General features: G+C 49.1%; 1 protein-coding gene across 2 annotated transcripts in view; it reads right to left on the bottom strand.

The window, feature by feature from the left end:
- CYFIP2 (cytoplasmic FMR1 interacting protein 2) overlaps positions 1-26,566 on the bottom strand; it is a 108,398-nt gene that overhangs the window by 69,790 nt on the left and 12,042 nt on the right. For both annotated transcript variants that reach the window (XM_074360989.1, XM_074360990.1), the window contains exons 2-13: positions 25,938-26,077; positions 24,097-24,186; positions 19,206-19,283; positions 17,639-17,740; positions 15,221-15,402; positions 13,305-13,401; positions 11,585-11,713; positions 9,252-9,356; positions 7,076-7,167; positions 5,144-5,261; positions 2,635-2,754; positions 1,690-1,815 (exon numbers count right to left, since the gene is read on the bottom strand). In XM_074360989.1, coding sequence (XP_074217090.1) covers positions 1,690-1,815; positions 2,635-2,754; positions 5,144-5,261; positions 7,076-7,167; positions 9,252-9,356; positions 11,585-11,713; positions 13,305-13,401; positions 15,221-15,402; positions 17,639-17,740; positions 19,206-19,283; positions 24,097-24,186; positions 25,938-26,054 — 1,356 coding nt within the window. In that variant the 5' untranslated portion in view covers positions 26,055-26,077. The remainder of the gene's footprint in view (positions 1-1,689; positions 1,816-2,634; positions 2,755-5,143; positions 5,262-7,075; positions 7,168-9,251; positions 9,357-11,584; positions 11,714-13,304; positions 13,402-15,220; positions 15,403-17,638; positions 17,741-19,205; positions 19,284-24,096; positions 24,187-25,937; positions 26,078-26,566) is intronic.

Genomic DNA, 26,566 nt, shown 5'->3' with positions numbered 1-26,566 from the left:
GAGGTGCAGGTTACTACTATTTTGGTTTTGTTTTACTGTTGTTAAGTGCCACATAGAATTACTTTTCTTAAATTTATTTTCACACGTTTTACTAATAAAATAAAAATTATAAAACCTCTCAATGTATAGTAAAGTAAGGGCGAGAAGGAAATAAAGCAAAAACGTCACTGGTGGATAACTTTCTGAGGTTGTGGGAAGGTGAGGGTCGGTGTGGGGTTGGGAAGAGTCTTTCTTAAACTACCTGCAGTGCCTACGGATTGCTTTTACTAAGAAAGGTGTAAACCGTTTTACAAAGTTGCACATCCTCTCTGACTGTAAGCCTCACTTTAAGTGGGCTTGAGGAGGACTTTCTCCCCCAGTGACGGTGCCTGGGAGACTGTCCCCTGGGCGGACTATTGGCAATGGAAGTGCCAGGGGGTCAGGACCACTCAGCGCAACGTCACGCATGATTACAACCTGCCTCCTGCCTGACATCACCCCCCTGAGCCTCAGTCCTCTAATGTGCAGCCTGGAGATCTGCTAAAGAGCAGCACAGCCCCTAACACGTGTCTAACGCTTATAGCCTTCACAGCTCATCCACGCCATTATCTCTGGAATTACTCTTTGATTCTCAACAATGCCGGGAGGGAAGGGGGAAGAGATTATTGACTCCATTTTACAAAGAAGCTGATGCTCTGAGAGAAGGGCCCTGTGCTAGCCATCTGGGTCTTTGACTTCGAGGCTTCAGATGGTCATGAGAGAGGGAGCAGCCACTCACAACCTAGTATGAATGAGCCCCACCACCCTCGGCATCCCCACAATGGAAATACCCTTTTGTGAACAACAAAAGCAGATCAGAAGGTTCTAAAGCAGGAAGTAAGACTCCTCCCTCCAGAAATGACTGTTAGTGGTTTGGTATACATAAATATACATACTTATGTCCTTCAGGTTTGAGAAAATTTGCAGAAGTATATTAATTTTAGTATAAATTGCATCATCTTACATGCTGTTTTTTAACTTTTTTAATCCTAACAATATACTGTGCATCCCTTTTCATGTCAGTACATCATTTTAGTGGCTGAATAGTATTCAACGATAGAACTGTACCTTCATTTATTTTCCCTTGTCCATACTGAAGGACATCTCTGTTGCTTCACATATTTTGGAATTGTAAACAATAAGGCAATAAATATTGTATGTCTCTGCATAGTTGGCTTATTTCCCTGAGATATTCTCCCCAGAAGAACTTTTGAGCCAAAGGGTATGCACATTAAAAATCTGAATGCGTATGATCAGACTGTCCGCATAGAATGATTGTAAAATGTAGACTGGACAGGCAAAGTATCTGAGAAGGTCTGCTTCCCTCTTCAACCAGCAACAGACGGCCCCTGTCTTCTGCATCTTTTCCATCCTAACTGGTCAACACCACATCTCATCTTGGTTTCGGTCTGTAGTTCTCCGGCTGTTTATCCATTTGTATATTTTTCTTATCTCTTTTGGCCATTTGTTTTGTTTCCTCTGCTATTTCTAGGGGACTGATGCTTCCTTTCGGATTTTTAGGAACAGAATGAGTTTCTCACTGTCTCTGAATGACAACCATGGACAGGGGCGAGTGCAGGTGGGAGGAGGGGGCAGGGAACTGCAGCCCCACGCCCGAGCCCGAGCGGCGGCCTCGGGGCCGGGGAAGCAGTGCGGGGAGCGGGCACCCACCTCGACGAAGGCGAACTTCTCCTCGCTGGTGTAGTTGTAGCGCGTGGCTCTCTCGTACTCCTCGGCCGTGCCAGGGCAGTCCTTGTTGCAGAACTTGTCTGTGGGGTGAACCAGCTTCCAGGAGTACTGCGGGGAGGGGAGAGACCCAAATGGCCATCAGCAGGTAAGCACATCAAACAAACGTGGTGGGTCCGCGCAGTGGAATATCACTCAGTCATAAAAGGGAAGGAAGTACTGAGCTAAGCAACAATGGACAGACCTTGAAAACATGAAGTAAAAGAAGCCAGACACAAATAACTATATACGATACGATTCTACTTATAGGAAATGTCCAAAACAGGCTAGTCTACAGAGCCAGAAAGGACACTGCCCAGGGCTGCGGGGATAGGTAACGGGGGGGTGACTGGACAGGGTTTCTTCTGAGGTGATGAAAATGTTCTACGTTTGACTGTGGCTGCACAACCCTGGGAATATACTAAAAATCAATGAATCCACATTTTACTTTTTTTTTCTTTTTACTTAACAATGTTCCCTGAAGTTCTCTCTGTGTTAGTACGCAGAGGCTTCACCCACCTCCTTTAATGGCTACACTCACTCCAGATTGTACAGCTGTATTACAGTTTCTTTACCTACTGAAGGACACATAAACGGTTTGCCATTTTTCAGCATTGCAAATAATATATAGCAAATATTCTTTAAAAATTTTCTTTTTAATTTTTAATGGAGGTACTGAGGATTGATCCCAGGACCTTGTGCATGCTAAGCACCTGTTCTACCACTGAGCTATACCCTATTCCCTTAATCTACGTTTTAAATTGATGAATGGTGTGGTGAATTATATCTCAATAGAGCTGTTTAAAAAAAGGGTGCTGGGGAGAGATAGATGCTGAGTGGGCAGAGGTTAGGACGGAGGGGACTGGGGGGGCTCAGCTCTGGGACACCTACCACCTCCATGACGTGGGCACTCCACTTGGACAGGAGCTGCAGGCCCCGCAGAGCCAGGTCAAAGAGCTCGCGGTACTCCTCGTCTGACTTCTGGCTGTCCAGCCCGGAGCCCGTCACCACCTGGGGAACATCAGCCGTCACCCTCACCCTCCATGCACTTGGCACTTTCAAGCCTTATTTCACGGATTGCCTCCAAAACACTGCTATTATTATACCCCTTGACCGACAGAATGAGGCTCAGACAAGTGCCTTGCTGAAGGCCACTTGGCTTGTAAGTGATGAAGGGTTCAAATCCAGGTGGCGTGACACAAGAGCCCCACTCACGATCACCCTGGTTTACTGCAGAGCAGTGGCTTTTAAACTTTTTTGTCTGCAATTTATGGTAGGAAGTATGTACTAACTCAGGAACGTACCTACTGAGAGGTATTCAATATAGACATGAAATGACATTTTTCATGAAGCAACTTTCTTCTTAATACACGAGATGCTGACTTTCTGTTCCCGTACCAAAATGCTAATCTGAAACCACTAAATTGATCTCACAGCTCATTAATTAGAAATGACTCACTGACCGAAAAGCACTGGTGAAGATAAACATGAATTTGATGTGAAATATGTAAGCACGTGCCTGTGCAGAGGTATATGTGTCTGTACATGTGTTATGTATGGAACAGGCAAGGCACATACAGACGTATGGAGCCAGTCCTCATCATCTGTGAATTCTGTATTTGTGAATTTGCCTACTCACGCGCTCAAACTTACTTGTAATCTCAGAATCAATCCTTGCTGTGCTTGCTCCGTCATTTGCAGAAATGCACAGAGTGGCAAAAAGAAATCTGAGTCATGTTGCCAGCTGGGACTGAACAAGGCTCTGCCCTCTTGTTTCAGCCCATACTGCTGTCCCTTCCCTGGTCTACGTACTGCCATGTTTCCCACAGTTTTATTCTTTTTACTGGTGATTTCACTATTTAAAATGGCCCCACGCACAGCGCAGAAGCCCTGCCTGTGAGAAAGAAGGCTGTGATGAGCCTTATGGAGAAAATACGTCTTTTAGATAAGATTTGTTCAGGCATGAGTTACAATGCCTTTGGCTGTGAGCTAATGTTAACAAACCAACAACACATATTACACAAGGCAGCTTTAACAGGAATGCAGGTAAAACAAGGTTATATACTAAAAATCAGCTGATGGAAACGTTGTGACCAGAGGCTCGCAGGAACCTACCCTGTGCTTTCCCTAGGAGCAAGGGTTTAGCACTTGCTGATTCAGCGTTCACGGCCACTTTTAATACAACTGCTGTGAATAACGAGAATTATCTGTATATACACATCTGTGAAGTGCATAATTTAAAAAATAGCTCTGAGCCAGATTCATTCTTAGATCACACACACCCTTGACTCCTTGAGTGAAGGAGTCCTCAGTACTTAAACTCTTCCCACAGCTGATGTTCTACTGATCGGCACGTATGGTTAAGAAAGCCGAAAGTCTGGGCTGGACTCTGGTCCATGCCCACCAGGGACCTTCCTGATAATGTGGGTCACTCGTGTGATAACCACACCGCCTGCATTTATTTGTCTGACCGTCCTCATTTCAAATATGTTTGCCCTTTGATCAAAGACATTTCCCTGGTTTGGGTTTGGGAAGTGTAACTCTGGCTTCCAGCCACATGGTGGAGCCAGAGAGCAAATGTGGGGTCCTGCAGTCATCCAGGAGCCGGGGGTGAAAAAAAAGAAATCCATATTTACTAAACCAACATATATATTCACTACAAGGGTTTATATAGAAAGAGAGCCAGAAGGACCTATACATCCAAATGTTAATCACAGTTGGTTCTGGGTGGTAAGATTTTTCATGATGGATTTTCCCTCCTTCTGCCTATCTGTATTTTTTCCTGAGGTTTATGCACTCATCATGTTTCCCTATTTAAAACAAGAAGAAAAGAGAAATCCAGTGCCAGTAAAAATATAATTAGTGGGATTACAGGAGATTGTTTTGACCTTCTTCTGCCCTAACTGCATTTTCTGGCTTGTTACAATGATGATTTATTATCGCACAGTTTCAAAATACTTAGTTGGTGTTATGAGCACGATTGTTCAGAATTTTGTTTCTCTTGCCATCCAGGGTGGAGATGGTTTGGATCATGTACCGACTACTGACAATTTCTGGGCTCTTACTATCTCCTAGGCACAAAGCATTTACGCATGCATCATATTGTTTAATCCTCTCAATGAACCTTTCTGGATACTATTACCCCATTTCGCAGAGGAGGAAACTGAGGCTCAGAGATGTTGAATAACTTGTGAAGGTCAGCAGCAGAACCACAATCAAACCCAGTTCTGCCTGGCTCTAAAATCCAAGCTCTTGGCCATTCTGCCCTCCAGTCTCCAATGTGCAGTCCCTCACTCCTGTTCTCCATGACCTCTATCAGCATTTCTTTCTGGGCTGGTCCTTAGCCCTTCTCACCCTGGACCCACTCGGGCCTCCATCCCAGCAGCCAGAGCGAGCTCACCTCACTGTTGCTGTAGCGAGCGAGTTCGGAGATGAAGCGGATGTGGTCATCCCGGATCTGAACCATCTGCTCGCAGATATTGTACTGGGGGCTGATGCTGCTCTGGGTGCACGTCCACCTGGGCAGAAAATCAAGGGGTTGGAGTGCGTCCTGGCTTTAGGTGCCTGGGTGGGTAGGCTCCTTCCATTCACTAGATGCTCCCGGTGCTCGGCCAACGTGGCCGGCTCCCCTGGGTGGAACCAAGAGGTGTCCCAGCCACCAGCAAGAGAGCCCGCTAAATCCTGCCGTGGGGATTGCAGGCTGAGTGGAATAGCCTTTCCTTCTCCTTCCTAGGCCGGGCCTCCTCTAAGACCCCAACACAGGCTTTTCCAGATACCCAGAGTCCACAGTACTTACCAGTCATGAGAGCGAGAAGGGACTTGGAGCCTGTCTAGGGCTACAAAGAGCAGGGATTTGAGCACAGAAGCAGCAAAGTGGGTGACCTTCCAAGCCTGTCTCCTGACCCTGACAGCACCCCGTCCTGTGGTTGAAGCTGGCTTTGGAGGGGTCCTTGGGCGGGACTGGGGAAACCGAAGGGGACTGTGCCCCGTCTCCCACAGTGAGCTCTCCACGGGGAGGGCAGCCGCACCGCCCTGAGAGGCGCCGCTCTCCCTCTCTCTTTCTCCCTCTTTCTCTCCCCCCACTCCTCTTCTTCCCTCTTCCTCCCTTCTTTCTCCTCAACCCTTTCCTCAGCTGTTTTGAAAGAGATCATGAGGAACACATCTCGAATTGGAGAGGAAATGAATGAATGAGAATCCCCTCTCCTGCCAGACAGAAAAAAAGACAACCCCGTTCACTGTCCTCTGCCGTCCGCTGCTGGGTGACCCGGTGGACAGACTAAGCATGGGCACCAAACAGGCAGATAAATATTGGAGAGAGAATCAATTTTTTCAGAAGGAGCTCTGAAAAGGCCCACAAGAGAACACTCTGGTTGGGGACAGACTTCCTCACGCCTACACTGAGGAGCTCCCTGTGTGGGGATGGAGCCACAATCACTCAGACTTCTGCCCCCGACCCTGCTCACATCACCACTCCCAGCCAACTCTGGGGGCTCGAGAATCAATGCAGGGAAAGCGAGGAGATGAGCTCAGCACCCTGGACTCCACGCTTTTCTGAGAAAACCTCACACACTCGCAGCCAGCGCATCATGAAGAGACTAAACAAGCTCTTCCTGGTGAGACCAGCTGCGGGGGCTCAAAGCTAGCGGAGTTCAAGGATGCTCCACTTACATATTTTTAAGGCCTGAATCCCCTCACTCCAGAGACTAAAGGATGGTTGACCCCACAGTATATGGAAATGCAGGCAGAAGATGCCTCCTTAACAACGCCAGAGATCACAGGGGCGGCCAAGGCTGTAGCTGGATGTCCCCCCAAGGTCCATGAGGTGCTGACACCCCGGATCTTAGCACAGGTCACCTAGGATGGTGGCTTATAAAACAAGCTAAGTTGAGGCCATCAACCCACTTCACAGTTGGGACCGTCGGAACCACGCCCTGCATGGCACACTTACTGCGTGGACACGGAACCTGAGGAGAGAACCAGAGTGATGAAGGGCAGGGCCATCTGGCTCCACCTGACCGCTGAGGGCAGGCCGCTCCTCCCCGTTCCCACGGGGAGGAGGACACTGCTGGCCCACTGCAGGGGCCTGGGCCACCGTGGACACAGGCAAGGGGTGTGGCTGTGCTCTGAGCACTGTTGAACCCCGGCAGCAAAGGGCAGGTGCAAAAGGGCTCAGAGCACCCTCCGCTGCTCCCCTCTGCCAGGCGCCAGTGATCTGATGGAATCCACCTGCCCAGGGCTCTGGGGAGGGGGGAGGGACTGAAGTGGCCCCTCGGCCCCCTGCCCGGGCCGGGCGTCCTCGCGGGAGCCGAGAGACATTACGGCAGGCACTCACTTGGACTTGTTCTCTTCATAGTGAGCACTGGTCTTAATGTATCTGGCCAGCTCTATCTGCATGTCGCCGAAAAGGGGCACCACCTGCAGCTGCTGCAAAGGAAGCAAACACAGCGTGTGAGACACGGAGGGAGGGCCAGGCGGCTGCCTTCCACTGGGGGAGGCAGGCCTGCATGTGTGCCTCTGGGCCGACCCCTAGTTTCTGCTTCCAGTGATGCTACCGTGTGACCCTGGAACCACAAAGAGCCCCAGCCAGCGTACAGGTCCTCCCCTGACTCCAACCATCCCAATGTTCCAGCAACCGAGCCCAGAGAGGCAGTGACTTGTCCAAGGTCACCCAGCAGACAGAACAGATGAAGGATAAGGACCAGACGGCCTGCCTCCCGGGGCAGTATCTTTTCTGCTCTAATTTTTGTGAGATTAGAGGATCCTTGCTGCTTAGAACTGTGGACTAGAAGTGGGTATCTGCATGTCACTGGCGGGGGGTGGCCCTCATAAGAAACTCCACCAAGTGAAGGTGTTGAAAAACACAACCTAACACCAGAGGGCAGGCGACTGCCATGCGAAGACCAGGACAAATGCAGAGGAGGTATTTACTGCCTGCTTCTGACACGCTAGGCACGGTGCCAAGCACTTCAAAACCAGAGGGTGTTCGGGCAGTGAAATTGTTCCCTATGCTGCCCTAATGACGTGATACACGTCATAGAACACACAAGGTCAGGGCTATCCCTACTGCAAACTATGGGCTTAGGGTGGCAACGACGTGTCAATGTAGGTTCATGGACTGTAACAAATGCAGCCTTTTACTGGAAGGCTTTGATAATGCGGGAGGTTGTGTGTGAGTGGGGACCAGGGGTATCTGGGAAACCTCTGCTCATTCTGCTCACTTCTGCTGTGAACCTAAAACTACTCTAAAGAATAGTCCATTAAACAAAACAGAAAACAGTATCTCAGTCCATACAAGAACCCTGTGAGGGCAACACTATTCTCATTTCCATTTCACAGATGGAGAAACTGAAGCTTCAACAGCTTAAGCGATTTTTTTCCCGCAAAGTCAGACCAGCTAGAAGCCAGGGAGTCAGGACTATAACCCAGGGCTCTGATTCACTCCCACTGAATCCTCAAAGGAACCCTATAAAGTAGGTCCCCTTAGCGTCCCTATCTGTCGGGCTGGGTAGCTCAGATGCATAGAAGTTCTGTGACTGTCCCCAAGTCACGCAGCTATGAAGTGGAGAGTGAGACTAGGACCCAGGGCTCGGGGAGGCGAGCTTACGGCCTTCCCTACGCCCCCACCTCATTTGCGCAGACTTAAGGCAGGGGCAGACTCTGCCAGTTCTCCCGAGAGGAGCCCTGTTCTCGTCTGGGGCATCTCCAGAGAAAAGGGAGTTCCAGCCTTGAAAAGAAGCTGAGCCGAGCCACGGGGTGAAACTGGGCAGCGTATTCCTCCCCCAGCTCCTACGAGTCGGTGGGACTGAGGCCCGGCCACACCTTGCAGGGGTTCCGCTTTTAATTTAAGCTGGTTTTCCCACATCTGACCTCAGAGGCTCCACTCCAGACCTGAAGTGCCTGATGCCGGAATAAACTGACAACATGGAATTCAATTCCAGAGTAGGAAACCCCTTTGAGAAAACCTCAAAGGCAAACCGCAAGGTTTTATTGTTGAAGATTTGGAGCCAAAAGATCAAATCTCCGAGGCCCTGGAACGAACTGAGCGCAGACGAGGCATTCTGCCCAGGGCAGGGGAGAGTGAGGGGGCCTCTGGTGGGCTGTGAGTTTGCGAATGTGAATCAATTTAAAATCCAGTCTTTAATCCCCCTGCTTCTGTGAGCTCTGATTTATACTGAAAATTACAGCAGGTGCTATCTTCTCCGATGCCCGTCTTTCTATAGACAGCAGGGGGTTCAGGAAAGGGAAAAAGTAGTACACGGAGAGGATCATGAGGCCTCCCAGCCGAACCCCTGCTGAACCCCAAGACGCGAGCACGTGCCTGACTCACCTGACCCTGGGCAGCTGGAGGCCCTGTCGCTCTAGCCTCCTCCTCTTCTTGGGGTCTTTAGAGCTACAGTTCAACCAACAAGCCCCACTGCGTGCTGGCTAATTTCATTCCTTTCCCGAGAGAGACTGCGCCTTGGCCCCCTGCCCCAGTCCCCGCCCCAGTCCCTGCCCCAGGTGCTGACCTTGAAGAACTTATCAATTTTGCTGAGGTTGATTCTTTTCTTGGTGTCCAGTTTGTAAATGTTACTGACATTTCCATCCATCAGGTAGAGACCAAAACCCATTACCTGAGTAAGAAGAGGCAGAGCTGGAAGTCAGTCACAGCCATCGGAAAAGGTTCAAAAAGTCAAGAAAAAGCAGATCTGTGCCTGTATACACAGCCTCCCCCAACCCCGTAGCGACACTATTACAAAAACCCACGTGTCTTTAAAAAGTAATAATAATAAAGGACACATAGGTCTAATTTCAACCAGAAATTTGATTTCTGTGAAGAAACGCAGGGGACGCTTTAATGTATCATTATGGTGGCACTTCTTGAGTCTATCCCAAAGGCCAGAGTCTGTGCTTAGGGATTTAACAGGCATTACCCTTCATTCTCACAACAACCTTATGCGTCAAGGTCTACACAATAACCTTATTCTACAGATGAGGAACTGGAGACACAGAGAGGTTAGTCAGCTTGCCAAGGTCACACAGCCAGTAAGCTGCAGAGACAGGATCTGACAACATGTATGCACCTTTGGATCCTTCCTGAGAGCAAGGACGGGGTGGTACTGATGTTGCATCCCTGAGGTCTAGCACGTCCCGGCACTTGATGAAAACTTACTAGACGTTAAATGAATGTGAAACTATTCACCCCTTTCCCCAAGGAAGCTACAACAGTTTCCCGAGGAGCCACTGGTGACTTCATTAACAAAAACAACACATTTTTGCCAGGCAGTGCCCTATCAGGAGGCTGACAGGCTGATTTCTGACGTCCCATCCACATAATAATTTCCTGGCTTATTTTGCTCCTTTTGTCAAATGTACAGCGAGCCTGAGGGCGCCTGAACAACTAAGCTGAAAGCAGCTTCCCTCGGCTCACAGTTGCTGTGTGACCGGGGATAAGTCGCATCTGGCACCTAAGGGCGTGGACCAGAGGAGGGGTACTTGGATTTTGTGGCTCTGCAGGGTGTGCACCAGACTTTCCATTTAAGGTGAAAGGCGCCCCCTGGTGGCACCCGAGACGGGAAACAGCTCAACAGGGCTGGAGACCAGGTTGAAGAGGCAGAGAGGGAATGAGAGTGGGAAGCTGAGTCGTGCGTGGGTGGATGAAAAGCAGGCAAGATGAAAGAAGGGCCTCAGAAAGTGATGGCAGCATCTGAGGATGTCTGGTAGACTGGGATTTTGTAACCTAGTCTGTGGAAGCTGCAATTCTGGGCAGAGCTGTGGTGACTGCCCGGGCATGGCACTGCGGGGTAAGAGAAGCCACTGAACTCTGGGTGACTTCTCTGGATTTTTGATTGTGCAGCGGAAGCCAGAGTGAATGAGTCACCAAGCCACACTGCCCTGCAAGCTTCTTCGAGGTGCTATGGAAATGCAAAGAAGGGAACGCCAGCAGGGCTGGGATTCTTAAAGAGCAAAAGGGGACATGGAGGAGTGGAGGAAAAAGTCAGATCAGCAGGGGAACTTTAAAAAGTGAGGTCCTGGGGAATAAAGAATCAAAAGGGACTATGTGGTGTGTCTGAAGATTATGAAGGTTACTCCTTTCAGTGCTACTGTTGTCCGAGGGAAATTAGAAACAATCTCAGCACCTAGCAACAGAGTAACAGCTAAAGAAATGAAAGTCTATCTGTAGGACATTATTTAAGGGCTGCACAACATTCCATATGCATTTAATGAAACAGGATAAAAATTACACACACATATAATTCATGTATATTGCATATATCAGCACAGAAAAACTGAGGTGGGTATACACTAAAATGCTGAAAGTGTTATCTCTGGATGGAAAGACTGTAAGAGATTCTATTTGGAGGGGGGGGCTTTTCTACAGAATCCAGATTTTCTATAACAATAAATATTACCTGATAATTTAAAAATGAAACTTGTAAACTGATGAAACAAACGTGACCGTTTTGGCAAAATATAGCAAAAGTTGGATGGTCTGACCTTCCCTTTGAGTCAGCAATTCTACCTCCGGGGTGTTTGGCTTAACAAGAGTATGTACACAAAGGCTGTGCTCCAAGGGTTTCAATGCAGTTTAGCAAACAAATATCCAACAACAGGGAATTTGTTAAGAAACAACGACCCCATGCAATGGAATGCTCATCAGCCATTAAAAACCACATTGTAGAAATGGCCTTAATGCTGTCTGGGAAGGTGTATGTGACATATTAAAGGGGGAAGAAAAGGTTACAAAACATTATGTGCAGTAAGATCAGTATCAACGCTGAAGCACACAGAACAATTTTTTAAATAAGAAGGCGGTGAGAGGGCGAGCCCAGATCTCGGGGTGTGTGGCAGGGCGCTGTACCTTGAGGAGCATATGCTTCTCGCTGGGGGTCAGATACATTTTATTCTCGTAGTAATCCACACAGATGTTGACGATGTCCGCCAGGAGCTCCTCGTAGCCTGGGATCACTTCGAGTTGCTGATGGAGACACTAAACAGCAGCGCCCCCTCCTGGTTAGTCCCTCTCCTGCACCCTCCTCACACACCACCTGGAAGGCCGCCAGCTGGGCCCTGGGACAGTGACCCGCCCACTGACCGCCCCCGGTGGAAGGGAGCCTGTGGCCTCTCCTCAACGTCCCCACAGCAGTTGCTAGAGCGCCTGTATATCTCTCAGGGCGGGCACTGACCCCTGGGGCTTTCCATTGTCTTTCTTGGTGGTTCTGATGGTTAGAAAGTGTTTTCTAATGAACTCATCTACGAAACAGAAACAGACATAGGAAACAATCTCATGGTTACCAGGGCAAAGGGGACAGGAAGGGATAAATTTGGGACTTTGAAATTTGCAAAGGTTAACCACTATATATAAAAATAGATTCAAAAATAAATTTCTTCCGTACAGCACAGGGAATTATGTTCAATATCTCGTAAAAACCTTTAATGGAAAATAAATATATGTATGTATATGCATACCTGGGACATTGTGCTGTACACCAGAAATTGACACACTGTAACTGACGGTACTTCAATAAAAAAAAAGTGCTTTCTTGGGGTGAGCTGAAAAGGAGTTTGACTCCACAGTAACAGGTCTGTGGTCATCTTGGCTTAGTTTTGAGGGTGTGGACTGAGCCGTGATGTCTCCTCAGAGGGTGGCAGGAAGACCCAGCCCAGGGGAGAAGAGCTGGGCAAGCAGGTGTCTCCCTTCTGGCAGGACACAGCAGTGCAAACACATTTCCCCTACAAGAAGGCCTGAGGCCTCCTCTCAGCCCCTTCCCTTCTCTCCAAAGGGGCAGCCCTGCGGGTGTGCAGCGGAGGGCACTGCTGGCTTTCTACAGACAGCACGGGGCTCAGGCGTGCAGCTGAGTCCCCGGGAGAGAAACCTGAGGTCTCAACACTGAGTGTGGCCTTCTGCAGACAACAAAGAGCAGGGAAGACCCCGTGAAGCCAGCAACCCTGAGAGAGATCTGAGCCCGGAAACCCTTCAAAGACAGTGGGCCCCTCTCAGGTTTTGGCCTGGGTCCTGCTGACATTCCTGCTGGTGTCAGTTCAAGCTGACCTGGCAGATGCCTAAGACAGGTTACGTTATGTCAGGTGGAGCGTGGGGGTGCCCCGGCAGAGCGGTGGCAGTAACTAACTACATCTTCTCATGTCCTTGCTGTCTGCCAGGCTCCACATGCTAAGGGCTTTTCATATACTGTCTCATGGACTTCTCACCACAGTCCTAGGAGTGGATTCTCATCAGAGTCGCAAAATAACAGCCCCATTTTACAGATGAGTAAACTGAGGTTTGGATCTTGCCCAAGGCCTCACTGTGGGTCAGTGGAGGGTCCAGGATGAGAAAACAAGGCGGTCTAACTGCAGAACCCAAGCTCTCAATCTATACCAATGCAGGGGCCGAATACTGGCTAGAAGATTTTCAGAGGACAAACTCCAGAGAGGGTGAAGGACCATTGAGACTTAAGTCTGTAGCTTAAAGCTTGAGGAGGGCAGTGGGGACGGAGGATCTGGACACAGCTCCTCTGCTCATGGCCCCCCCCAACTTCCTGGCCCCGACGTATGTCCCGGGACACAGAGTTTGCCATCACCTGGGTGATCCTGTTGTGGTTGGCCAGGAACATGGAAAGGTTCTGGGACTCCTGGATAGACTGGGGGTCTGCCATCTTCCTCAGGAACTGCGCCGCCCTGGACACGGTGTTGCAGAGAAGAGGGCTCAAGCCAGCCAGCCTAACCTAGGCCCCCCCAGCTCCGGCTCCAGCTCCCACCTAACTGGTATTACACAGTCCCCGAGGATGAGGAGTTCTGAACATCACAAGGGACTCTAACATCAAAGGAGAGTGTGCTCTGGAGTCGTTTCATTTGGAGCTGTCTGCACCCTTGTAATCAGGGTACCTGAAATTAGGAGGCAAGAACGTACTGATGCTGAAACTAGGAAAGACTGAAGGCAGCTAGCATCACATCAACCAGCCCAAGGCTGGAGGACAGAGCAAAGCAGGCATCCGGTGCCTCGCAGTGACCTCCACTGAAGGGAGAAGAGTCACGGGCAGGACGCTTTGTTTTTGCTGTGTATTATGTTACTCACAGGAAAATCCCAAATTTATAAAGCAAAACATTGTATGCAAAACAAAAGTCTATGCAACCCAACAGGATTACAGGTGAAGGGAGATGGGTGTGGAGGACAGAGCAGGATTTAAAGGGAGAAAAACCACAGCCCTCGGACTTCTCCAGCCAGACCTAGAGGCGGTGCACGTGTGTCACCAGGGCCTGGGAACATGGACAAGACACCCACCTAGCTCACAACCCTAGCTGGTCCTCAGAGTATGTCGGCTGGGATGGAAGGAGTTGGCCAAATCTGGGGAGATTCTGAGAGGAAGATACTGTACTATGAGCTGTCAAAGAAATCTTTGTGAAATTGCCATTTCTGAGTCAGCCTTGAATGGGGTTCTGTCTTCTGGGTGCTCCCTGGTTTCAATTCACTCGGGATAAAACCGTGAGGGTCAGTCTGCTGTCTGCTTTCTCCAGTTACCCTGGAGCCCCAGGGGGATGTGATTCAAGGAGGTGGCCCTTTCCATTAGTGACCCAGAAAATCCTTCCCAAGAGATGGGTCCCAACACCTTGGAGCTTATCTGAGCTTTGGACTGTCTGTTGTCTTTGACTGGCCTCCCTCACTTTTGGGTGGCTGTATCCAAATTTATAGAGGGGAGTAATCCCTCCCCCGCTCCAGACCTTCTTTCTTGTGAGCTGACAGTGACCCCCAAATGACCCCAAGGGCAAGCACCTCTCCCAGCCAAGCACACCCCCACCCCGCCCAACACACACACACAGTGACCCGTGGAGGGATTAGCACACGACCTAAGCTGGGGCAATGACAACCGGCCTTGGGACTTCTGCAAAAATATTTACAAGGAGGAGCAACCTTTCCTTCCTTGGAAGCTGGGGTAGCTACGCTGGCCGGAGGGAAGCTTACAGCTTCTGGAGGCCACAGTGGGCACAAGCCTGCCTGACAACGAGGCCCATAATGAGAGGAGTTAAGCTGAGAGGCAGAGGGAACCAGACCAACGACATCACCTGAGTCCCTGGATCGCGTACACCAGGACTGTTTCGTCCTGGGAGCCAATCCAGTTCCTTCTTTTACAAAAGCAGTTTGACCTGGCTTTCTGATTCTTGCCAGGAATGACGACTGTGACCATTTTTATGATTATCTTACTGGTCTTGGACTGCACCGGGCACAGGAAATGCTGCTGCCTCACAGGTGGGGCAAATGAGGATTTGATTCCAACCTGAGACAGAAAACCCTGCAAAGATCCAGTTCTCCAAAGCTCAGCTCTACATCTTTAAGGACTATTAAAGGGCAAAAACAGAGACAGAGCCCGCCACCGCTGTGTTGGGGGCGGGGAATGGCAAGTTTAGGTTCAAGGAGGAACCTGGTAGAAGGACCCCCTCCGCTCCCACCTGTAGGACAGGTGCCCAGGAAGGTGGGGGGCGGGGCGGGGGCGGGGCTGACCTCTTGTAGGCAGAGTGGTCGTTCTTGACGCTGCATTTCATGTTCTTCAGCTCGTCCAGGACAGCGAACATGTTGATGAACTTGCCCAGGGTCAGGAGGTAGGCCTCGGACACGAAGTCCTTCCTCCGCTCGGCATGGCACAGCCGCTTCACCTCGCTGCAGAAGCGCTCGATGGCCTTGCGCTGCGGGCAGAGGGGCGGCGGTAAGGACGGGGCGGCTCACCGCGCTTCCCGGTGGGGAGCGGGCCGAGGCCGCCCGCGGGCCCCGCTCAGAGCCTGGACATCTAGAGGAAGGCCAGTCTGCCTGCAGGTCTTCCTCCGGGGAGTCCTGAAATCCAAAGCTGACTTCTGGAGGGGAGCCCAGAAGCCGACCCCGACGTGAGTCAAGTGAATTCAATCATTCACCGCGCCCTCGCTTTGAAGGTTGTATGTCTTGTTCATTTCTGTATCCCTGCGCCTGGGGCAGAGCAGGCACCAGGCGATCAGCGGGTAGAGGTGAAGAGAGACAGAGACACTCAAGGGAAGAGGTTCATGCATCCAATGAATGGTGTTTACTGGGCATCTTCCGTGTGACGGGCACCCTTCTTGGCACCGGGTTAAGGCAAGAAACAAAACAAAACAAACCTCTACCCTAAGGAGCTTGTATTCAAGTAACAAATGACAGAAAACAAAATAAATTCTCTGTATTAGAATGTGCTATGTGCTATGGAGGAAAATATAGCAAGGGAAGGAGACAGGGAGGCCTTCAAAGACGAGATCAGCCACGCTTTCTCCTTCCAGAGTCTAAGTCCAACGAAATTTTCTGCCATAACAGAAATGTTCCGTATCTGCCCTGTCCAGGCAGTAGCCGCTCATCATACCTGGAGACTAAGCACTTGAAATGGCTAATGCGACGGAGGAGCTGCACTGTTCATTTTATTTAATCACAATTTATGTCAGCAGGCCCTCAGCTCAGCACTTACTCAGCTAGTTTTTCTCTCTTGGACCTGCCTTCCGGAAGAGATATTAGGCTCCTTGAAGGCAGGTCTAGGATGCTAGTAACAGCAACTGTGATTTGTTACATCTGTATAACGAGGCATCTACAAACAGGGCTCTTGACAAATAGAGCTCATTTGTTGGGGAGGGTGTCGCTCAGTGGTAGAGCGTGTGCTTAGTAGGCACGAGGTCCTGGGTTCAGTCCCCAGTGCCTCCATCAGAGTAAGTAAATAAATATTTTAAACAAGTAGACCTCATTTATCTTCACTGAAAACCTGCAAAATAGGCACTTTCCAAGGTATCAGAGCTGTCACATCGCTGCCAGGGCCCAGCAAGCTGTGGCAGAGCCTGGGTGTCTCTGCCTCACAGCTCCGCCTGCACCTTCCCCAGGTGTTCCTTCCCAGCTCCTGCCCCAGGAGGCCAGCAAGGAGCTGGGCACAGGGCAGACACCCGGCCGGTGCCTGCCAGTCTACCTATGATGCTCACAAGTGCACGTGGAGCACGTGAAGGGCAGTGTGTGGCATGACTCCCACCTGGGTACAGGGTAGCCTTCAAGTGCTCAGCCTGCCTTCCTGAACGGCTTCCAACAGAACCACAATAACCAGCTTGCCCTCTTATCTTCCATTCCCAGGGGCTTCTGGCCCGCCTTTCCCTTTTCCTCCTTTAAACGATCATTCTTCTTGGCCTCCCAGCTGGTCGCCCCACTGCCACTCTTCTCCCCTCCCGCCCTCGACCTCAGTACTGCCCCTACCTCCTATCCACGATCCACACAGCCGCCAGCATGTTTGTTGTCCAACAGCTGGATCAGATCCCATCACTGGCAACCTCTAGGGGCTTCCCACGGGGCTTGAATAAAATCCACGTATTCTTTGCATGGCCCATGGTGCCCCGTAGGGTCGAGTCCCTGCCTACATCTCCAAGCTCTCCTCTCCTCACCCCTCCTCCTCGCCATGCAGCGTCCCTGGCTTTGTTCCATTTCTTAAACACGTCCTGCTCTTTGAAGCTTCAGGACTTTTGCCTTCGCAGTTCCTTCTGCCTCCATCCCTCTGCCTCAGGGTCCTCACATGCCAACCTCTCTCAAATCATACAGGTCTCAGTTCAGATGCCACCTGCTTTCTGAGAGCCCGTCCCTAAAGCTGAGTCATGTCGCCAACACCCTCCACCCCGGAGTTTTTTCAGCTTTTATTTTATTCATAGCACGTATCATGTGGCGCAATGTTCGGTGTCAGCCTCTCGCCCTACCCAGACACACTGGTCTGCTGACTAGCATGTAAATTACATGCAGGGAGGGGGCTTGGCTGTCTTGCTCACCCAGGGGGGGTTAGGGCACTAGAAAGCATTGGCCAACGAATAAATAACATGGCACAAAAATCCAGACCCCAGTGTCTAGAAGCGTGGGGGCCGTCTCAAGTCTCCTGGTCCAGAGCCACCTGGATCCCCTCACCTGAAAGTACATGAACTTCATGAGCTTGGTGACCTCTGGCTCCAGCACCTCCACCGTCTTCTCATAGATCTCCACTCGGTTGGGCTGCTCGTTGCACTTCACCTGTGGGGAGACGGGGGTTTCACACACCATGGTTCGCTCAGGCAGTCCTGGTTCACACCTGCTGTCTTATTAATAGGGCCCTTTTTCACTGTCAAATCTACCTCATTGAGGATGATAAATGGCACAGTTACCCAGTGAGAGGGAGGCCATGGTAGCCCTGTTTGATGGCTCTGACAGGGGCAGAGCTGCTCCCCAGACACTGGCTACGGGAAAGAAACCAGCTGGTCCCAAGAACAGAACCTGCCTCCCCTTCAGTCTGCTCTGTGCCTGGACTGTAAGCCGCACACACAGCCATGCTGATCTCCTTCCCTCCGCCTTCTCCGACTCCTTACCCCAGAGGAACCTGCCGGATTCTGAGCAGAGAAAAACGTCCTGTCCACTGTTCTGAATGCACTGGGGGGCAGAACCCCCTGGCCATACTTGGCCCCATCAGGAAGCCCATTTCCCTGCCCAGGGGTTTGCAGCACACCAGCATCGCGTGGCAGGTGTTTGCACAACATGCACACCCAAGGCTGCTAACATGTCACCAAAACTGGAGAGTGAGCAAAGGGTAAGCACAGGGACATTCTTCACACTGTGGTTTAGAAATTCTTAAAATGGTAGCAACACACGAAATAACCACCAGTCAGTGATTAAATGGATCAACCATGCTGCATTCACATACTATCGTTACAGAACTTTTAGTGGGGATGAGGCAGATGTGTGGCCTGACAAGGAAAGGTTGCTACCCTAAAGTGACTGGTGAAAACGGCTGCGGGACAGGAGGGGAAATCTAATCCCATGTGTGTTCAACGAAACACAAACCAGTGTGTGTTGTGACCATACATATACAGGCACAGTCTGAAAAGGTGCAAACCAAGCTGTTAATAAGTAGTTACCCGGGGGCTAGGAGTGGGAGGACAGGAGAGGAACGGTTTCTGTTTTTACACCCATGCCTTGTTGATTTGGTTCCAGTGGGACCCATGACTAATATGACAATGGTAAAAATAACATCTGTGTGTGTTGACATGAAAAAAAGCCAGTAATAAAGTGTAAAAAAGCAAGTAGCAGAACCATATAAATAAGAAACAACACACTTTTTTAAATGATAATAATTTACAAAGCAACAACCACAGGAATATTCACGATGTCTGAGGACAGAGATCCAGATGAAGGCGCAGCCAAGTGTCTACAGTGACCATACTTTGGAGGGAGGTTGGTTTGGGTGGCTGGGGGAGGATTTTACTTTATACCTTTCTGCAGTGGTTTGGGTGTGTCATATGGTTAGCATATGCTGCTTTCAAAAACAAAATGATACTGAGTTTTTTTTTTTAAGTTGGCATCCGTTTTACAGGAAGCTCTCAGAATGTGTTCTGTGCACCCCTGGGGATAAGAGGCCCTGCTTTACTCCTGGCCACCTGGAGAGGCTCAGCAATCCGGGTAGGGGTGGAGGGGGCAGGAGAGCCACCGGCAAGGGCTGTCTCACCTGGGGGATGGCTCGGGAACAGCTGCGCCAGGTGTACAGCATGACCGCGTACTCGTGCCCTTCCTCCAGCATTTCGTTCTGCAAAGAGAAACGTGCTCAGCAAGGAGAAACTGCTCCGGTGCCACACGAGATTTCTCAACAGTGCCCCACCCCCTAAATCCTCACAGTGCGGTCCGCAGACTCCCAGCAACGGCATCACCTTGGGGGGCTTATTGGAAATAAGGGGCCCATGGAATCTGAACCTGCATTTCAATAAAATTCCCAGGTGACTCACACTCCGAGGTGCACAGTGAGAAGCTCTGGCCTAAATTATCCTCATCAGGCACCCCAGGGCTCTCCGAGCAGGGCACATTTTCCAAAGACAGGTGGCCCCCTTAGAAAGGAGGAGGCAGACCTATTAGTTCCAGCAGCAAAAGTTGTCCCAGATATACACTAAGCAAGAAGATAAGCAAATAGCAAAACAGTTTATAACAGCAGATAGGTTACAAAAACGAAGAGTGGTAATTGCGAAAGTGCATTGAAAAATATATCGGTGGGATTGCACCGAAACTATGAAGAGCAAGTTCTCTGTGGTGCTGGATAAACAGGGGCTTCCACTTTTCATGTCATATCATGCTGTAATGTTTGCACTTTTCTAAGAGCCCATGCTACTATTTCCTAAGTGGGAAGATGATTCAGCTTAATTTTAAAAAATAATACAGAGCAGATGGCAAAGCCAACAACAGCGTGAAACACGAAGCTGCTGACTCACCTCACATAGCCAGCACTCCTGTGGAAAGAGCCCGAAAGGCAGGGTCCAGCTACCTGGGCTGAAACCCAGCCTCGTCCCTTCTCAGCCCTTTGGCCTTCAGGAAATCACTTAACTGAAAATCCTCCATTTAGTCATCTGTCTAACGACGGTGACAATAACAACCTCAGAGAATTTTATGAAAATTAAATGGAACACACACACACACACACACACACACACACACACACTGGGTAATCCGTAAAGGGGGCTAAGAGTGCTACTAAGTCTGGTAGTTCCTCAAAAAGTTAAACACTGAGTTACCGTATGACCCAGCAATTGCCACTCTGTGGTATAAAACCAGGAGAAATGAAAACACATGTCCATACAGAAACTTCCACACTTGTTCATAGCAGAATTATTCTAACAGTCAAAAAGTGGAAATTCACCAAAATTTCCATCAACAGAAGAACCTCTCAAAAAATAAAGAGTATTACTAGATCTTCTCTTTTGTAAATGTCTGTATCAGCACAAAAGTGGGCCTTTACCAACTTACTTTTTATTCCACATCTCTATTTCATAATATCTTCCTAGCATAAGATCAGGTTTAATGTGGAGTTCATTACTTTTTATAGCTTTGTTTTCAACAGCAAAGTCACTGACGAGTCACACATTCAGTTCTCAATTTAGAGTACTTTTTAAATCAGTAACATGTTGTCCTCGAGACCAGAAAGAACTAAGAGCAAGCCACGGGCAGGTGTGAACATTCCAAATCATTCATCCAGTGAGCATTTCACCGAGCACTCACGGATCCCAGACTGCTGCTATGTGCTGCGAACAGGTCAGTGAGCAAGAATGATATGGACTCTGCCCCGTGGACAGTTCAGGGGACCATCAGTCAGATGTGCTGTATAATTATGCCTGGAATCTAGAGATCAGGATGGCGGGATGAGTCCTGGGCAGGGCCTCAGGACACTTGAGTTCTGGCCCTGGCTCTGCTTGGACCCACCTTTTACCTGGAAAATATCATGGTTCTCTCATTTGGAGACAAAGATTTGGCCTAAATCCCTGGTTCTCAGCCCCGGCTGCCCATTAGACACCTGGGGAACTTTGAAAATGCCTCATGCCCAGGCTGGACATGAAATCATTATCCCTGGGGGAGGGACCCAGGCATTGGTGGTTTTTTTTAATGCTTTCCAGGTGATTCCAATGTGCAGCCCAGGTTGACATCTGCAGGACTAAGGCTCTCTCAGGTCCTTTACAACTGAAGATTCTGTAAGTCCATGATTTAAACTCAATGTGAGTTCAGTTCAAATTTCGGATGGTGACAGGCTGTACCTCTCAGCACTGACTTTGGACACTCGGCCCCCATCTCACCTCCAGCAAAGAACCCTTGACTGTTCCACGTAGCTGGTCAATTACATGGTTTGCACAATTTCTCCTCCTCTTTTCTCCTGCCCTTTGAGAGATTCACCTTGCCCAAGTTTGGGGTAGGAGAAACACAAGATGAACATCTAATGAAGCCACTTGCTGCCGGTAAGTTACTCTAGAAAAAGATTTCGCAAGGTACGAGGTGGAGATTGTTGAAAAAGTGAGGTTTTGGCATTATCCATGAATGTCAACAATACACCCTATTTTTGACCCTGCCCAAAACCACTATCCCTCTGTTGGCAGAATAATGGCCCTACAAAGATGTCCGCATCCTACTCCCTAGAACCTGTGAAAACAATACCTTACACGGCGCAAGGGACTTTGCAGATGTAACTAAGTTAGAGACTTTGGGATGGGGAGGTTATCGTGGATTATCTCGTGCACCCAATGTAATAGCAAGGGTCTTAATACATTAAAGAGGGACGTGAGAGAGTCAGAGCAGGAGATGCGAGGATAAACCAGAGACTGGAGTGGTGTGACTGCTGGCTGGAAGAGGGCTGGGCCTCTGGAAGCTGGAAAAAAAGGAAAACAGACTCCCTGGGAATCCGTGTCGTTCCCTCTCCCCCCTGCTCTGGTACCCAGCTGGCTGTTCAGCCAGGCGGGGCTGACCTCCAGTGTCTCTCACAGCCACACCCCCTCAGCCAGGCTTCCAGTGTGGATACTTGAATGATCTCAAATGATTTATTTACCTCATTCACTCCTCCTTACAACTCCTTCTGCACATAATTGACAAATGAACTTACTCTCCAAGCAGAGCTCTGTTCACATTTCTCCCATCAGTGAAGAATTCCCATTTTGATTAAGTGAATTAAAGCTGCCTGCTATGGGCTGACTTGTGTCCCCCCAAATTCATATGTTGAAATCCTAACCCTAGTACCTCGCAAGGTGATCATATTTGGAGTCAAGGCCTTTACAGAGGTGATTAAGTTAAAGTCAGGCCATAAAGGTGGATCCTAATCCAATCTAACTGAACTTGGACACACAGGGAGACAGCACACACGTGTGTGCACAGAGAAGAGACCCATGAGAATACAGCCGGATGGTGGCTGTCTGCAAGCCGCGGAAAGGCCTCAGGGGAAAGCAATCTTGCTGACACCTGGATCTTGGATTTTTCATCTCCAGAATGGGAAAAGCCACCCAGTTTGTGGTATTCGTTACAGCAGCTCTATCAAACCAATACACCCTCTATGCACTGACCCTTACCTAGTTTTTCATGAATACCCCAGGGAATTTCCCTAATGTACTTTACGTCCCAAGCCCAGGGAGTCTCTGAAAATGCTGGCCTCTGGGCCTTTGCTCATGCTGCTTCCACCAGCTGGTGTGCCCTCCCCATCTCATCTTTGACAGATGAAATTCTAAGTGTGTGGGAAAGCAGGGGTCACAGAAAAGAGATCAGGGCTGGGAACTGGAAGTCCTGGATTCTGGGTTCAAACCTGTGCTTTACTAATTGTGGGCTCATGAGCAACCTGCTCATTAACTTCTCCAGGTCTCAGTTTTCTCATCCCTAAAATAGGTATAATGATCTCTTTCTAAGTCACAGGGCTGTCATAAGGTTCCAATGCTATGATGTATGAGAATACCTTGTATTGTTTAACACCATATATATATATGATTATGATGTGTGTATGTAATATACAAGGCTGCACCCCAAAGCCACTTCTCTCATCAAGCTTTCTCTGACCTTCTCAAGACCCCTCAAAACCTTTGAACTTTCACCATGTCTTTTACCTTTAAATTTGTACATTTTTATCTCACTGCAGAGTCATCCAGAGTGCAGGTTTTGTAGTCAAACAGACCTGGGTTTAGTTCTGTCATTTGTCAGTGGCAGAACCCTGAGTAAGTTACTCAACTTTTCTGGACTTCTGTTTTCCCCATCCATAAAATGGGTACTGCAACAGAACCAACTTCACAGGGCTGAGGTGAGGAGTAACTAGGACAATGCATTTAAAATATCCACACAGAAAGTGGTCCATAAACAGCAGGCTTGTCTCATTCCCACTTGACTCACTGAGAATCAAGCGCCCTATTTGTCCCTGCACACCTCCCTCTCTGGCGTTCAGCATGGCCTCTGCAGGGACCAGGTACATAATACTTATTGAATGAACGGGCAGGGTCTGGTGAGACAAGGCTCAAGAATATCACTGATATAGTGAGAAAGGTCCACTGAGCCGCAGGCAGAGCCTGTGAACGAGAAACCTGGGGCTCTTCGAATTTCAATGATGCGTGAGGATGCAATCGATGACAGCCCAAGAGGGAAGGGGACCCTCAGAGATGGGTCAGACACAGACCCGTCAGACAACTGGCCCCAACTTGTGAATGATTTAGGCCACCAGCTTCCTCCAGTCAGTGAGGTGTTACTCCAAACCTTTTCTGAGAAATTTTGTTTCGGTCAAGAGCCAAAACTCCACGCAGTCCGTAATCTATGAAGTATAAGACAAGGCAGGATCCAATCACCTGTTAGCCCTAAAGCTAGAGAAACTCAGGGAAGGGAACTGGGGATACAGTTGGCCCCAAAGGTGAGGAGGATGTGCAAGGCTGGGAGACACGGGAACAGTGTGCCCCTAGGCACTGGGCGGGGTGACGGGGCAGGAGAATGGGCTCACAGAGAGGGGTCTGACTGAGGCAGGGAGTTCTCGGAACAGCTGAGCTGATGCCCCTGGTGAGAGAAGCTGCCCGCAGCCCCGCCCACGCCGGCAGGGGGCATGTCTGTCCCCGAGGGTCACAGAGACTTACCATGCTGGAGTGGACCGTGGCCTGCTCAATGTATCTCGCGATGCCTGTGACAAACGCATTCCTGTCCTCAAAGTTCGTGTCAAAGTTAGCCTGCAGGAATCAGAGGACAGGAATGTTCGGCGGTTGGAAAACAGGTCCATGGTGGCTGGCTGTCCAGGGAATCAACTGCTGCCAACAAATGCCCGAGTCCCCAGTGGAAGCCCACCTCCACATCACCCTCGCATCCTCCCCAAGAAATAGCACCCTGAGTCCCACTGGGCCGGAGCCAGCTGCAGACAGGGCCGCACCTGCTTCCCAGCCACAGTCAGGTTCACCCAGCGAGCCTCGGAAGCAAGGGCTTAAACCGTACTAACCTAAGTAGCTGTTAAAAGCGGAGATGGGGTTTTTTAGAAAGAAGCAGACTTATGGATGCAGAGAACAAACTAATGGTTACGGGGTGGGGGAGCAATTTAGGGGAGAGGAGTGGGAAGTACAAACTACTGGGTGTAAATTGGGCTCAAGGACATACTGTACAACACGGGGAATGCAGCCAATGTTTTGTAATAACTTAATGGAAACTTACCTTTAAAAGTTGTATAAAAATGTTATTAAAATTTTGAAGAGATGCACTGCTTTCATCTAGCAGTTGCAAAAATACTCACCTGAGGGTGCAGATACATCTGTATAAGGATAATAACTGCAGCATTTTTTTTTTGGTAATACAAAAACTGGAAACCATCCAAATATCCATTAACAGCGAAAGGCTAAATCAATAATAGTATATCCATTCAATGGACTTATATGTATAATGTGGTGGTTAAAAATAATGTGGTTGCATTGAAGTGCTGTCAGGAAAATACCCGTAATTTTAAATTAAAAAAGTCAAATCATAGAGCAACATAATATAGTGTCATTCTCTTTTGGTAAAAAAAATTATATACATATGTATATATGGGAAAAGGGTGTGTGTGTTTATTTGTATATATAAATATAGACACAGTCACAGGGAAACTTTTATTTGCTATACTTTGCTTGTAATAAAAAAGATATTTACACAATTAAAATTTCAATCTGAAAAAAAATTTAATCTGGGTTAGAAAATGTGAATAAACCAAGTTTATGAATTGAACCTTCAGGCATGTGCTTAATAAATCTAGCCATTGAATGAAATTAAAAATACATTATGCATTTATATGCAGTCTCATTTAGCAGTCCAAGAATGTTCAAAAGGTCAAATACAGCTAAAAATTTCAAATTAACTTATTTTTCTAAACGGAGTGTACTCGCTCAGCACACCCCGACAAGGGGCATTTCCAAGGCCGCCTCCGGCTGCACAGACGTCCTTCCCGCAACACCCGGGTCAGATGAGGGTTCTGAGCAATCTGATCACGATTTATCACAAGCTTGCCTCTCTACAGCAAAAGCAAACAACTGTGACTGGCTTCCCTGAGCCAGTATCAGCTGCGGGGAGCTGAAGATCTCTTCTCACATACATGAAGGAAAAGTAATTACCCAGGCAGGCTCTAGGGGTTTCTAAATTGCGATATTTAATTCATGAGGTCAGAGCTGCCAAAACCTTGGCTGGTGCCACAGCGAGAACAGCCGGGAAGGTATCTGGGGTCAGAACAGATCAACAAGCCTTCCCCAGGGACGAGAAACAGCCCTGGTATAACGTTTACCAGCTAATCTATTTCTTGCACTCAGCTCCACCAGTGCGCAAGGGGCTCCATCAGCTCATGGCCTTTCGCCTTCAGGATGCAGATATCCCTTTTCCCTCTGCTTCAGGGCAAACCCCCTCAAGGGATCCCCAGAGTTCCTGACCCCCACCCGCTTGCCGGCCCTGGTGCTGTGGGAGGACTTACCTGGTACATGATGGAGGAAGGCGGCGGCTCGATGCATGGCTGCTGGTCAGGGAGGGGCAGCTCTTCCAGCAGGTCCACGTTGGACAGGGCATCTTCCAGGGTGACGTGGGTGGTCATGGCTGCAGTTTCCGTTGTCCGCACTGAGGGGAAGGAAGAGAAGGAAACGGAGCGTTTCAGGGGCCTCCACACATTTCTCCCAGTCTCACCCTGTCCAGGCTTCTTCCAGAGAACCCAGGGAATTAACATGCATTGAGACCACCCCCACTTGCTACTCCTTCACACGGTGCCCTCAACCTACACGTGATGTCTGACGATCTCTTCACAGTTTACAAGGTACTTTTTTATGTCTATTGTCTCGACCGAGCCTCATCACAACCCTCTGATGACAGGTGGTACCATATCCACATAACTGATGGAAAAACAAGGCTCAGAGAAGTTATAGGATGTCCATGCAACCACAGTGACCAGGAGCAAAGAACCTCAAATAATGCCGGATCCTAGGACATGGGCCATAGTCTGCCTTTAGTTGCTATTCACGAGGACACTTATCAGTTCCACTTTCAAATTACTGCACAGCACAAATATCTGTGATCGAGAGAGCCAAAGATTATTAACCTGAAACCAGAGCT

This window comes from Camelus bactrianus, chromosome 3 (assembly GCF_048773025.1).
Source record: "Camelus bactrianus isolate YW-2024 breed Bactrian camel chromosome 3, ASM4877302v1, whole genome shotgun sequence".
Classification (NCBI taxonomy): domain Eukaryota; kingdom Metazoa; phylum Chordata; class Mammalia; order Artiodactyla; family Camelidae; genus Camelus; species Camelus bactrianus.
The sequence above is the reverse complement of the archived record's forward strand: the minus strand, read 5'-3'. Positions and strand labels throughout refer to the sequence as shown.